At 44.0% G+C, this 14986-nt stretch overlaps 1 protein-coding gene across 2 annotated transcripts; it reads right to left on the bottom strand.

Annotated features, from left to right (window-relative positions):
- Positions 1-690: 690 nt before the first annotated feature.
- Positions 691-14702, bottom strand: LOC310785470 (kelch-like protein 7). Of its 2 annotated transcripts, none has more exons than XM_083646554.1 (14): positions 14605-14702; positions 13411-13548; positions 12859-12950; positions 12452-12554; positions 11693-11786; positions 11082-11206; positions 8431-8606; positions 7888-8062; positions 7135-7277; positions 6676-6919; positions 6066-6261; positions 4451-4584; positions 1764-1959; positions 691-1632 (listed from the first exon to the last, which is right to left on the bottom strand). In XM_083646554.1, exons 2-14 carry the CDS (start codon positions 13508-13510, stop codon positions 1488-1490), a joined length of 1923 nt encoding a protein of 640 aa, XP_083502680.1. In that variant the 5' UTR covers positions 13511-13548; positions 14605-14702; the 3' UTR covers positions 691-1487. The 2 variants fall into 2 exon arrangements, with proteins under 2 accessions (XP_083502680.1, XP_083502681.1); XM_083646555.1 differs by lacking the exon at positions 14605-14702 and adding an exon at positions 14373-14426.
- Between the last annotated feature and the right edge of the window lie 284 nt (positions 14703-14986).

Below are 14986 nucleotides of genomic sequence, written 5' to 3' on the forward strand. Positions count from 1 at the left end.
GTTGCTGGGTTTTGGAGATATTGGCTGTAGAGATGTCTCTCCAATACAATGTAACTGGATGGCACTCTGCTTGTGGTGCTCAAAGCACCACAAGCAGAAATCATGACCCAGTTACTCAAGATAATCCACAGGCCTTGTTGTGAGCAGTTTCATGTAGGAACTACACCCGCTAGCTAGTTCCTACATGAAACTAGCAGCAGCTAACTAGCAAGTGTAGTTCAGTCGAAAATAGAAAATAGTTCCTATATAAATGATATTTCTGCTGTCAATGACAGCATTATGCTCTTTGATACAATGCTTGAAAATAAGGTAGTAGTGTTGAGCTCATAGGACTTGATATTACAATCCCTTGTGATAATTGGCAGTTCCCTGTCTTGATTGATTTTTATTTAGTACAAGAATATTACACAAAGTATGTAAAAAAAAAAAAAAGTAGTACAAGGATAAAAAACAGTTGTTCAACTGATTTCCACTGTGGTCCCAAGAAGGATACAAAGAACATTTAAGATAGCTGTACAGTATAAAAAGTACATATGAAGAGTCAGATGCACAAAGAGACAAAGTACGGTACCTGTTCTTCAGGAAAGACGCAAAGCCCCCAAGGACACAATTCCTTGCAAATGACGCTTCACATCCCTCCTGAAGCCTGTAACAGTGGGAGGGAGAGCTTTGAATTGTCCTGGGAGCCTTTTTTGGGCTCATAAACAGAGTGGTCCAGACCGTAGCTGCCGTCCGTGGACCTGGTCGCGAAGGACAATGCCAGAGCATAGATAACTGGGAGCAGTTCAGTTTATCATTCTGTACATATGTCCCAGTTTCAGGAAAGAGACCCTCTGCTCCACAGGAAGCCATCCCATTATTTTAAAATGCAAAGGCTCAATATGGGTTCCACTAGGCTGCAAATTCAAGACCAGTCTAATTGTCTTGTTCTGGCTAGTTTGTAGCATGTTTACTTTTTGCAGTAACACCACTGTACCAGTATGTACTTGCATAATCATAATGACTAAGAATCATGCAATTTGTAAGCAATTTCATGGTTTCCCAAGACAAAAACACCTTCTTTCGGTGCAAAAGTTTTACCCGGCTTGAGTGGAGATAAGTCAGCAGGAGGGGGTAGCCACTTCATTGGGGTCATCAGGTCGGTAGGGTACCCTCCTTCCTTGGTGTTTCGATGATGGGTCCACGACACCTCGCGCCACAGGTGCTCCCCTCTGCTTTTACCCCCGAGTGCTACAGTTATCTTTGACACTAAAACTATATAGTCTTGTGATATTATGGATCATGTCTTATTTACAGCAAGTGAAATTGATGTGCATACAAAACCTTTTTGTAATTCACTTTTTATTGCCTCGACAGTAACATAAGGCACAATGACAGGAAATATGCATGTGAAATTCTACACACAACCCAGGAAGACCGCAGGGAGAATAGTCTCCATTACGGTAGACTAATGGGGAACCTTAATAAACATAAACAATCTCCCACATCTATGAGGAGGATGAGGACGAGGCAGATGAAGGAGTAACGGGTGCAGTGTGTGTCTGAGTGAGGTCCTCGTCGAGTTCAGACGTATCGACCACACAGATCATACAGGGGGTTAGGGGGAACGCTGGCACGTTGGTCGTCACCCACCTGGACACGGTGTCAAATAGGAATAAAAGAGCCATACGAGATTAGAAGATTAACACACTGTCAAACTTTCAGTGTTAAAATAACTCACTACACCACCCCGCATACAGACGACAAAAAAAACCCCCACCAACCTGTCAGTATCGGTGTGGTACTCGAGAACATGTCTAAGCTCCACCTCTTCTTGGCCTCTCCGGGCTCCGCCTGCCACTACGTGTATGATGTCGCCGACCGCGGCGCACTTCACAGTTACGCCTCGCCACGGCATCGGCGCCACACTGTGCCACTCGTTAATGCGGATGTCGTAGTACTCCACCGAGTCCAGTTCCTCTACACAGACAGACAGACAGACAGACAGACAGACAGACAGACACACACACACACACACACACACACACACACACACACACACACACACACACACACACACACACACACACACACACACAGCACAGTCAGTTTCCTAAATAAAAGCACAGCTGCATATTAAGACACAGTATTATGACTACAGTGGCTAGTACTGGCTACTATGTTGAATAGCATAATTTCCTCTTCTTACAGTAGTTAGTTATATTGATTATATTGATTTTCGGAAAGCCTTTGATTTGATCAACAGAGACCTCCTTGCCTATAGATTAATTCAAACGGGTGTAAATGGAAGGTTCTATCAGGCAGTCTATTCTCTCTATAGCGCACCCCAAGCCTGTGTAAAGTTAAATGACACCCTAACCAACTGGTTCCCTACGCCATCAGGGGTCAAACAGGGGGACGCTCTGTCCCCCACGCTGTTCGCTGTGTACATTAATGATTTAGCCAATTAAATCAAACAGCTGGAGTGTGGGGTCAAGTACGGAGAGGAAGAGATTAGCATTCTTCTTTATGCTGATGACATCATTATGATGGCAGAAACAGAAGTCGATCTACAAAAGATGTTGATATGTGCAGATAAATGGTGTAGGAAATGGAGAATGTCCATAAATGAAAAGAAAACTGAAATTATGCATTTTAAAAACCCAACCAGGCGTACAAGTGTTTTTCCATTTCAATTTGGGGATAAGGTGTTGAATTATACAAAGAATTATAAATATCTTGGACTTGTTCTTGACGAACACATGAATTTCCTAAAAGGCACTACCTTGTTGGCTGAATCAGCAAACAGAGCGCTTGGGGGTGTTATAGGGAAAACAAAGGCTCTGAAGGATATTGGTTTCTCTACCTACTCCAAACTATATCAAGCCTGTGTTTGCCCAGTGTTGGACTATGTAGCAGGGGTGTGGGGATTTAAACAGTACCCCAAAAGTGAGGCTGTTCACAACAGAGCCATACGATACTTTTTGGGCGTACATAAGTTTGTACCAATCCTGGCTGTCACGGGTGATATGGGGTGGGAGCCTAAAGGTGCTCTTATGCTCGAGCAAAGCTCCGTGGGGGTGGGGCCCCACGAGTCTCCGTGAGTCACCGTGCAGACCTCGCGCTGGGGCAGATGCCATTATACTCAGAAAGTGATCAGCATGTATTGTGTGCATTGTACAATGGTGAAAACAGCCCGTGAAAAGTCGCAATGAAACGCTGTGCAGTACTGAGTGCGCTTTCACTCTCAAACGACCGCACATCAGCACATGAAGGACTCACCAAACTTGTTTTCACTGAAAGCCGTTTTTACTACTCAGCCCTGATAGCCTACTACTCTGTGCTGCTTTTAATCTCTCAATAATGCTCTCAACACAACACATTTACTTGGTGAAATGACTAAAAACGAACAGTTGCAAATCTAAGTTTATAGCCTACCACATGGGTCAAGAAATGTGGCGAAAACACAGCTCAGTGTTCAGGGCTCAATGGTTTAAATGCGGCCATGTTTGGAGAGAAGCTCGCGCTGTTAGAAAAAAAGTCAGGCACAACGCGAGCGGCCGCTGGAGCTAGTGAATAACCACGCCCAACAAATTTACGCAATTTGACGCGCCCGCCCCTCGCTCCACCCCCGCGCCCTTCACGGCAGGGTGAGCATAATTCAGCCTTAATGAGGTACGTTGGAGTATGTATGATGTGACTTTGGAATAGGATACTGGGTCTGAATACCAACAGAATCTCTAGAAAGGTCTTTGAGTGGGATATGATGGTAAACGGAGCATGGGCTAGGGACATGCATGATGTCCTTCTAAGAGCTGGGTTGGAAGATGTTTTTCACAGAAAGCAACTCATAGTTATTAGTGTAGTGAAAGACATTATTTTTCAGAAAGTAAAGGATAAATGGGCATCAGATATATGTTACAAACCAAAACTTCGCACCTTCTGTGAAATAAAGCATGTGTACGGCACAGAGAATTATGTTTTGTATAATCTGTCTAAGAAAAAGCGCTCTCTATGTGCTCAAATCAGAGCTGGCATACTTGGCCTTCATATTGAGACAGGCCGATTTGTGGGCACTGCTGAGGAGGATAGACTGTGCAGTCTGTGTGAACTTAAGGAAGTTGAAAACGAAACACACTTTGTATTCTATTGTCCCTTCTATAATACTATCAGGCAGAGTTTTTTTAATAAGGTAGACAAAGAAAATGAATTTGTGTGGTTGGAAGACTCTGAAAAATTCATACGGCTCTTCCAATATGAAACTTTTGCATTTGCCACTTTCTTAGAAAAGGCTTGGTTGATGAGGAGGAATGAAATGTATAGATAAAATAAGAAAAAGAAAAAGTATATATTTTGTGTAACTGTGTCATATAATCCCATGTGGGATGGGCCACAATGTGGCATGACACGCAAATAAAATAATTATTCATTCATTCATTCATTATTCATACAGTAATAGTACTATTATTACCCAGCGCTGCCTGGTAGGATCTACGCTGTAGGTAGGTAGTGAATCCGTGCCCTCCAACAGCATAGATCCTATTGTTGACCACCACCAGCCCGTGGTTCTTCCTGGCATACTTCATGCTACACACCTCCCTCCATCTGAGGAGGGAAGGAGGGTGACAGAGAGACACACAGGGAAAAGGCAGAGATGGACAAAGTTAAAACTGGAGTGCAAAGGTCTTTTCAGACCAAAAGTGAATAATCTGTGTGAATAAATCGCAGGGGCAATAAAAAACCCAGAACCCATTTATCTCTATGGGACTATCCTCCACACCAAATCATTTTTTTTATATATAGATATAAATCTGCACCGCGAAATATGGGAGTTTCTGATTTGGTGTGGATAGGCTCATAGAGATTTTTTTTTTGCCATGTGAGGAGTTATTCACATGGGGGATTATTCGCTTTTGGTCTGAAAAGACCTTAACAGAGAACAAATGCATCCCAGTTAAGTGAAGTCTTGGCACAATTTCAATCAGGTAGACTACTTGGCTCACACCCATACCGCTCTCTATCCAATCACAGTTATCCACACTCACTGTCCCACGCTATCAATAGCCAATCTGTGCAAGCCATCTCCTCCCCGCGCTTTGCCACTGAACCAATCGAAGCGGTTGAGAATATTTCAAGTTCATGTCTCTTACTATGTGGTTTCGCTACACCAATGCATGTATGTTGTCACTCTGCAGTTATCATCATTCCCGTGTACCAGTCGTTTTGCCCCGCCTCCTCCCCTGCCACCACCAATGTCATGGCTCCAGAGGGATTCCCCGTGGAGGGATTCCCTGTGGGGGGATTTCTATTCACTACACTACACTCTCCTGACTGAAATGAACCAGTGCAACAAGAAGAGGCGGTGACCCACCACTGTTGTGTGTGCATGTTGTCGTCAGGTGAAAACCTCATCACTTCAATTTTGGTGATTTGATTTAAAACGAACTGAATGGGTTTGATTGAATTATTGGGAAAATTCTACAACCCTTGGTCTCATTAAAGCCCTTCAAAACCCATTGGATAAGGTGAAAAATGCATGGTTGTCAAGCAAAAACAGAGCTGTTTTCTTAGTTCTTGAAAGGTTTTGTACCTGTCAACAGTGGCAATGTTTCCCCTACAATTGTACAGGCCAGGCCAAAGAAGCCCCCGCCAAGCCCTTTTTTTTTTTTTTTTTTTTTTACTAATAACATAAATGACTAATATAAATGAATAATGACATCCCAGTCTAATTTTAATGTTAATATTATCCAAATCTGGCTCCAAACAGCCAAAACTTCGGTCGCCAGCGAGGGTCCCCCTTGCAGTCGGTTTAGGTTTTGAAGTCCCTCCAGGCCTGACAAGAATTATAGGGGCAACACTGAGTGGTATGTTAATCTAGACTGCAAACAGTGTAAATAGCTCAAATTGGTCTTTGATTCCCTGTTGTGACCGTTTTGATAACATTCACCCTTCAGTGTTAAATCCATACACACGACTGTATACGAGCCAATGGCAAAGGGCCTAACTGTCTGTCCATGAGTGTACTAGCACGCAGGCATCGTTTGGGGTGTGTCTGTGAGTTTGTGCAGCATGCTCCTGTGACTCACTGTTCTGTGTTGGGGTCGTACACCTCACAGTTGTTGAGGACCCTGCCATCGTAGCCCACCGCTCCTCCACAGACGTAGATGAGTCCGTTGGCCTCCACCGAGCCGTGCCTGTACCGGGCCATCAGCATGCTGCTCTTCACCTGCCATGACTCTGTCCGCGTGTCGTAGCATTCAAACAGGTCCAGCGGTGAGAGTTCTGCAGAGTCGACACACACCCACATGTAATGCCACCATTAAACGTTTTCAGGCACGGATGCACTTTGCCATATAAAATGGAGTAAACGGGCAAACTAAATATTACACAAGGTACATCCAGATTTTAATTTCCTCACTGCATCTGAAGATTTTGGTTGATATTATACAGTATGCTGGGTAGTTGTTGGGCACTCCGTTGTTCCTCAGTTTTATGCAGTTACCAAACTTTTCAAGACTTGAAAATTATTAAAAAAAAAATCTACACTTCTCCAAACCTGCACAAGAACCCTGTTTTTAACAAACTTGAAACTCTTAATCTATCCATTCATCCTGGCATGAGCACTTCACTAAGCCCAATCGACTCACTAGATACACAATACCCCCCCCTCAACCCCAGCTCCTGAACGCCACTCACCCTCGTCCGACCCTCCGGAGGTGTAGATCTTGCCCTGGGCGGCGCAGGCGGCCAGCTGGTCGCGTGGCGTGGGCGGACCCAGCTTGGGGTACCAGCTGTCCTTCAGGACGTCGTAGCAGTCCATGAGCATGCGCTTGGTGATGCAGGTATCCCCGCCCAGGATGTAGACCACATTGTCGCAGGAGACGGCTGTGGCACCCCACCGCTGCTCCAGCAGGCAGCGGATGTCTGTCCAGCTGGAGTCCTGGTGGAGCGCGTGGGAACGGACAAACTCGTGAGCTAAATACTGTAACTTGAGTAGCTACTGGCAAATATCAGCTTGTGACATTTTACTGGACAAAACTAGACTACATTCCATTCCTATACTTTGTTGTACATTTATGTATAATTCAGCATTGTTGGGTGAAAATGTTGCATATAAAATGTGTATGTCTGTGCATGTTTGCGTGCTCTGAGCACCTTGGGGTTGAAGTAGCGGCAGGAGTCGGTCTGGGAGCATCCAAACAGAGCGATGCGGTAGTCGTGTTTCTTGCGTCGCGGTCGGCTGCACTCTTCCAGGCCCTCCCGGTCCTCCAGGGACAGCAGGTGGTAGCGCATCCCACCTGGGACAAAAGCACATGATTATTTATTATTATTATTATTATTATTATTAAAACTTTGAATTATGATGAGTTAAGAATAAAGTGGGAAATTTGAAAATCCTACTCAAGAATCTATGAGAATATACTGTACCTAAAATGTATGTGATTTTACCAACTTGATCTTAGAAAGCTGCAGCAGAAGTGGGGTTCAGCAGACTGGAAGTAGCTCACTCGCACACTAACACCCGCCCTACTCTGCCTCTGATTGGCTAGACGCGTTGCTTTCGTCGGTTGGATTGGTCAGGTTATCGCTAGTCTCGCAGTAGCCACGGAGGGTCTGACCACACGAGAAATATATTCATCGCAACACACGATATGCTCAGATACTGCACACACGCAATTGAATTCACAGGCGTCAACACCTTTTTGCATAGTTTGAACTACTTTAACAAATTGTACCAGCATACTTAAAAAAAAAAAGGGGGGGGGGGGGGAACCCAGCGTACTTTAATTCCAAAATGCGTGCCTGCTATGAAAAACGTGTGCAGGTTGGCAGGTCTCCAACTTCAACAATGCATTTTGAACCTTTAACTATAAATTGGTTTGGCTATCTGAGTGTGTCTCCACTCACTCATGACCATCTTGAGGCACTGGTTGTTGTCCTGGATGAGGGGCTCGGCCTGCACCGTCTTGGACAGGAAGGTTTTGGAGACCAGGGGGAAGCGGACGCACCCCAACACCTCCACCATGTAGGGCTCTCTGTTAGACATGTCGTACTTCAGCCAGCGCACTGCTGCGTCGTAGATCTAAACACACACCAACCATAACCAGTATACATACACATGTTACCAGGTTTATTCTTTGTAGTCACGACTACCACCCAGGGTGTCCTGTTGGGTCAGTCATTCTCCTTTCTCTCAACTAGATAAAGGCTAAAAAATAATAAGAATAAGCAAAGGCAATCTCTTCCATTGTGATTTAAATAAAATCTTATATTATTATCATGTTTTTTTACCCAATTGTCTGCAATAGACCGACAACAGCTTATGCTAAATTCTATGAATGGCATAATTTTGTTCTTTATTATATTGTGTAAAATTATTGCACAAAAGGAATCAAGCATAAAGTCAAAGAGCATTCTTCTAAATGAGGCCCATCTGCGTGCGTTGTCTACCTGGGCCTCTGCACGGACAGTGAGTCTGTCCTGGTGCAGTAGATGTGCGAGCTGTGTAACGTCCAGTTGTAAGAACTCGTCCAGTTTATAGACTTCAGTGAAGTGCAGCTGGACAAAGTCTTCTGCTGCTATCTTCAGCTCTGGACAGTCCATGCGCTCTGCCAGGGCCGAGATACCTGCAGCAGGACGAGACAGGGTCAGTGGCACAAACACTGTGACAAGCAGAGAAATATATGTTGGAAAATGACTTTTGATATTTAGATCACTCCAAATGCACTTGAATTTACATACCAGGCCCTGCCACAGCCTCCAAATGTTAACTTAATGAACAACTACAAAAGCCTTTGGTACTTAACTCATTGAGTGCCAATGACGCCAATCGTCGTCAATTCGATTACTAACGAAGAGTGCCAATGATGACGATTGTCGTCAATTGCGTTTTTTGACGGTGGGACGTGTATCAAAGCCAGATCCATCTCCTGTAAAATTTTGGGGCATGTTGAATGTGTATAACCTATTTTACCGACCCATTAGGTGGCGACAGTGCTCTCCAGATTAGAGAAAGTTGAGTAAAAAACAGAGAAGAAGTCGTTATGGAAACGGAAACGGCATCGGTATGCATCGATATGCATGAAGCATAACGTTAGCTGTGCCTGTGAACAGCAGTCAATCTGCTGCCACAATTGAGCCCCTCCGTCTCCGCTGCGATAGCCCCTCCATATGATTTAGTTGCCGACACCAGCGTCTTTCTGAAAAGTTACATTATTCTCAGCTGGGAGCCGGCGACACGCTGTGAAAAAGCGGGGTGCAGCGCACTTTTCAGTGCAGAGCAAACGCAGAGCAAACGCAGCAGAGCTACCAGAGACACTCCCACGGAGGAGGAGGAGGGGGGTGGGGCACGCAGGGCAGCATACAACCATTGACAGTAAACACAGACCCAGACAGCAGGCTCGATGGACTGAGACAGGCAAACAAGCTAGAATATCTGATGCCCACCAGCAGTAAATCAAGACCAGCAAGAAGGTGTAGGGTCTGCGCACGCAGGGGCCAGCGCTGCTGGTTGCAGCTAAAAAATATTATTTGGCCAAACAAAATTCCTTTGTTTTCACTGTTTTATTGAAGGAAATTATTTTTGAGGTGTCACATCAGAAAATATTAGCTTCAGAGTCAGTGAATGTGCTTGAAATGCTTCATTTCACAAAAGGCTGAATATCTCAGCTTCTAATTTGAAACGTCTCTTTTTGCTCAAAACAACCTATCTTCTCCGGCTGATAACTAAAGAACGGAAAATGGTATCAATAATTATTTTTTTGCTGATGATACAATAGAGTCTCCTCGTTCTTTGTGCATGTTCGGTGTTTACATAGTAATATCACACAATATTCTGTGGGCCTCGAGAAATCACTGAAAACGCTCTGAAACTCTGGCACTGGGAGCGTCCGTTCTCCAAAAGTGGCTGGCACTCAATGAGTTAACCTAAATAATAACAGCTGACCATTGGTCGAAAACACGAGCCACTTGCCGATTGACTTCAATGTAAAATAGCAGTAGAAGAAATATATATAGAAAAATAACAGAATTAATCTTGATTATTCATGAGGTCATTAATAAAGGAAATTAATTCTGTCATTTTTCTGTTTGTTTTTTTGGTACTGCTATTTTACATTTAAGTCAACGGCGAGTGGCGTGTGTTTTCCCCCTAAAAGGAGGCGGGGTCATATTGCCGATGTATCGTATGCTGGGAGGCCTACCTGCATTGGGGCTAATTAACACTGCACTGGGCAATTCCTCATTCAGGCCTGGTGTGTGAAACAGAGGCGGAGGAGTCCACCCTCATTTGGAGAGCGGGGTAGTGGAACGTCTCATTTGGAGGGAGGGGTAGTGGAACGTGTCAAGTGTGGTTGAGTAAAATACAATGTACAATGTATAAATCTTCATTTTGAGTGTTTTAGGATGATCGGGACATTGCAATATATGAGATTGGTGATCCAGTTATTCAGTGATGCCAATGCTGTACCAAATGATTGTGTAGTGTTGAATATAACCCTTGATCTGTTCAGTTAATTGACACTGATTGTGCTGTGCTGTGTTTGTAGGAGGGGCTTAGAGACAAGGACCCTTGTGTGCCTATAGACCCTTTTCACGGGGGCCATTTTGTGTCGAAAAGGCCGAATAAACACAGGTGCAAGCAAAACACTAATGAGGGTTTCCAAATTCCAATCATGGAAGTTTGAAACCCTCATTAGTGTTTTGCTTGCACCTGTGTTTACCCTGCCTTTTCGACACAAAATGGCCCCCGTGAGAAGGGTCTATTCACTCTGCTTTCATCCAAAAAAGAGACAGGGCTGCTAGCCTGTTAGCTAGGTCCCAAATGTGCATGGGTGTAGCCTAGGCTTAGGTTCCAGTTCAGATCTGCTGTCATCCTCAAGTTATTTTGTCTTGGCTTTCAACACCTTTGACTATTTTTCCATTGTGTATTTTTGTTGTTGCACCTCAAGTGAAAAACGCCCAGTTCTTCTACAATAAACATTATGTGGTAAACTTGAAGCCTGCCTCAGCTTGGGCCTTCTAAGTCGCCCGCTCGCCATCCGAACAATCATCGTCCCTTTTCTCAGCTTGCTGGTTATTAATGAAATGAGGCGGTTTCTCACCCAGGCAGTTTGTAGCATCAATCTGTCCTTTGAGGAACTCCACACACATCTCCTTCACCGGCTCAATCTGGTACTGGTTGGCTGCATCCAGCAGAGACTGCACATTACTGCTGTTGACTGAGATTCTGAGACACACACACACACACACACTTTACCACTGTTTTTCCTTGATATGTCCTGTGCTCTAGTGAAAGCTAAAATGGAAGACTGTGTTCACTTTTGGACCATTATTGAATGATTTTTTTAGACCCAATTGCACTGAAATATTGATATATCACTCAGGAATGTGACCCGCCCCCCTTCTAAGTTAAATGAATGGAACCCATTAAATGAATGGAAGCATTATAATTAAATAATATGTATAATATATTTTTTGAATATGAAAAATATACATGTTGACTTGGTATAATAAACTTTGATACCAGTATTTATTTTGTCCTCTTCATCAAATTAGTAGCTGTAATTGGGAGTGATAGGGTTACAGTAGGCTACTGGTGGAAGTGCACAGTCACAATGTGGCCCTCTGGTAGCAAGGCATTTTTTGTGGCCCTCTCTATCATCAAAACCATCAAACCACTGCTGTAGATGGTGCAGGTTTAGCTGTCTCTTACCGGGCTGTGTAGATGAACTCAACCAGGAGCTCAATGATCTCAGGCTCAGCACTCCTCAGCTCCACCTCATGGGACATGGACTCCATCATACTGGCTGGAATAAGAGAGGAAGGGAAGACAGAGGAAGACAATATGGTGGCAGCCTATGTTTAATATCAGTCTTCTTGACTGCTCTATCTATCTATATCATCATCAGTAATGGGAGCTAGGGCTCTGTTTCTCTGTCCCACATCAGTGATGTCATAACACGGCTATAGTTCAGTGATGATGTCACTGATGACATCACTGATGATGTATTAGTGATGTCATAAATCATACTGATGACATCATCAGTGATGTCATAAATCCCACTGATGACATCATCAGTGATGTCATAAATTCACTCACACACAAAGTCACGAGAGAGACAGAGAGATGGAGAGGCAGAGGAGATTAAAATAAATTTAATTAAGAGCAGTAAAATAATTAGTTCCTCAAATAATTGAAACTAATAATTGGGAGTGTTTTTTTACTTCTGCTGCAGGTTTCAGTAGTAAAATTGTACTGATTTGGATATAATTTATTATGATAAAAGCTCATTCTATTATCCACTCTAAGCTTTGGCCCTTTACTTCTTTGTCTCTGGAAGGGCAATTACAATGATTACAATTACAATCTCTTGGTATCACATTCTCTCTAGCAGCCGAGACTTTTACTCAAAATCTTAATTTGTCTATTCATGATCGCATAGCATGTGTGTATCCATGCTTAGATACTTACTGGTGAACATGAGGCGGAAGAAGTGGCTGGCAGCAGCCAGCACCACTCTGTGGGCAGGGAAGTGTTTTCCCTGAACCACCAGGGTGACATCACAGAGGGTTCCCTGAAGAACATATACACACACTTAGTGAACCACCAGGGTGACATCACAGAGGGTTCCCTGAAGAACACATACACACACTTAGTGAACCACCAGGGTGACATCACAGAGGGTTCCCTGAAGAACATATACACACACTTAGTGAACCACCAGGGTGACATCACAGAGGGTTCCCTGAAGAACATATACACACAATACTAGTGAACCACCAGGGTGACATCTGAGGGTTCCCTGAAGAACATATACACACACTTAGTGAACCACCAGGGTGACATCTGAGGGTTCCCTGAAGAACACATACACTCACCTGTTTCCTCAAGTCGTGCATGCCTCCCATGGTGCTGGACAGTTGGGACAGTTGCCGTCTATACACATCTGTACACCTGCAGCCCCTCTGATCTGCAACGATTAATCAATTAGTTGTCAACTATTCATCGCCAACTATTTTGATAATCGATTAATCGCAATCTGTATGAGCAATTCTTTAAATCCTAAATTCAAGATTCACTTTATAGCTACAGAAAGTAATCAGATAACAAACGAGGAATTTCGACTTAGTGCAAGTATGCAGTGCAGCATTCAGATGAAAAGTAGAAGACAAAGCAACACAGAAAAACAATCACATTTTAAAATGGCATGATGGGGGCGGGAAGGGGTAGTTGGGAAGAAGCTGTCCTTGTGATGAGAGGTTCTGGTTCTGCAAGAACTCAGTCTTCTGCCAAGTGGGAGTGCCTCAAAGAGTTTATAGCCTGGGTGGGAGGGGTCGGCCATGGTTTTTTGGGGGTTACACAGGGTAACCCTGTGTGTGTTGAACCTTTATACTCTTCAAACAAACACAAATACACTCAGACTTACTTACTGTTGTTTTCAGCTGTCAAAGACTGTACATTGTTGCCACATGAGCCACAGAAGGCTTGAACATTGAGTCCCAGATCATGACCACAGAAAATACAAAACATGGCAGCCTGCAACCTGGACAGGATCGAGGATAGGCAGCCTGGAAAGACAGACATTGTGAAATGTGAATCCATTTGGTCAACTCAATCAAAACATTACATAGATAGTGAGTGTGTGTGTTTCTGCTGCTCTTCTGGATATGCATGTTTTTATGTTTGTTTTACTCTGTCACCCCTCTCTATCCCTCTTCACCTCTCATCATCACCTTCCTAATTTGTCTTAACTAGGCATCTCAGCTTAGCGGCCACCGCGTGGCCTCGCCCGCCAGCAGCTCGCCCGCTGCGTGGCCTCGCCTGCTCTATTGGCATACGCACCGCACAATTGCCCAACTTTGCATCACTGATAGCATCACTCACTGATGACATCACAATTGCTCGAGTGACCATCACTGATCACATCATGGAGTGCTCGAGTGACATCACTCAGCGCACAATTGCTCAACCTCGCATCACTGATGTCAGCATAGGTGATGTGACCATCACTGATCACATTGAGTGCTCGAGTGACATCGAGGACATTGTGCCATCATCAGTAACATCACAATTGCTCAAGTGACATCACTGATGACATCACTTCCAGTGAGTGACAACACTTCCGGGACAAAAATCGTAGATTGCCCACTTGCTCCCTTTTATGATTTATCTTTCTCTGCTTCCTGTCATTTCATGAGAGTCCCTCTTCTAAACACTTCTCTTTCCTCGTCATCTCCCTGTGCTCTCTCTAACGTTACCTCGTTCTCCTTGTTACTTCCCCATGCCATAATTTCACTTTCAATTTTGCACTCGATTTGTCATCTCCTGTCTGCTTCTCTTAAGTTTGCACTCTGCAGTCTGCACATCTCCCTTTTTTATTACATAACGTTACCTTCTCTGCTCTCCTTTTCACCTCTTCACTTCCAGTTGTCCCCTCTCCACCTTCCTCCAAAAAATTGCCATTATGTGGAGACGAAACGTACCATCAGAGAGGAGATAAAGATTGTAACGCTAGAAGTGTCTCTAACGTTAGCACGCTAACGCTAGCTGCGTAAATCTGTTGCTCTGCTGCTTTTATATTGTAAAAGATTAAGGCCAAATTTATAAATGAATACATTACGCACCTCTTTACTCCACTTTTCTTCCCGCTTCAAAAACCAACCAAAGTTACCAAACAAACACAACAAACACGCAGCACGCTGCTATCTCTCTCTCGTCTCTCAGGTCGAAGATCAAGTTGTTTGCATGTAGCGCTCCCCCTAGAGGCCTGGAGCACCGTTGTGTTAACTGGACCCACTGGACTCCACTGGTGATTGAGTGCCAATGTCACGCCCTCTTCCGCCATTCATTTTTTATTCTAAATATAGCTGAATCGAAGACCAAGTAAAACCATTTTATCATTTTATGAAACGTAGATTAGAAAAATGTTTGGTGGATGAAATCCCTTGGTTCGTACCGATAAGAGCACCGTTAAAGTACCGGATCGATAAGCAGTATCTATAAGAG

Source organism: Poromitra crassiceps, assembly GCF_964638095.1.
Source record: "Poromitra crassiceps genome assembly, chromosome: 11".
Classification (NCBI taxonomy): domain Eukaryota; kingdom Metazoa; phylum Chordata; class Actinopteri; order Beryciformes; family Melamphaidae; genus Poromitra; species Poromitra crassiceps.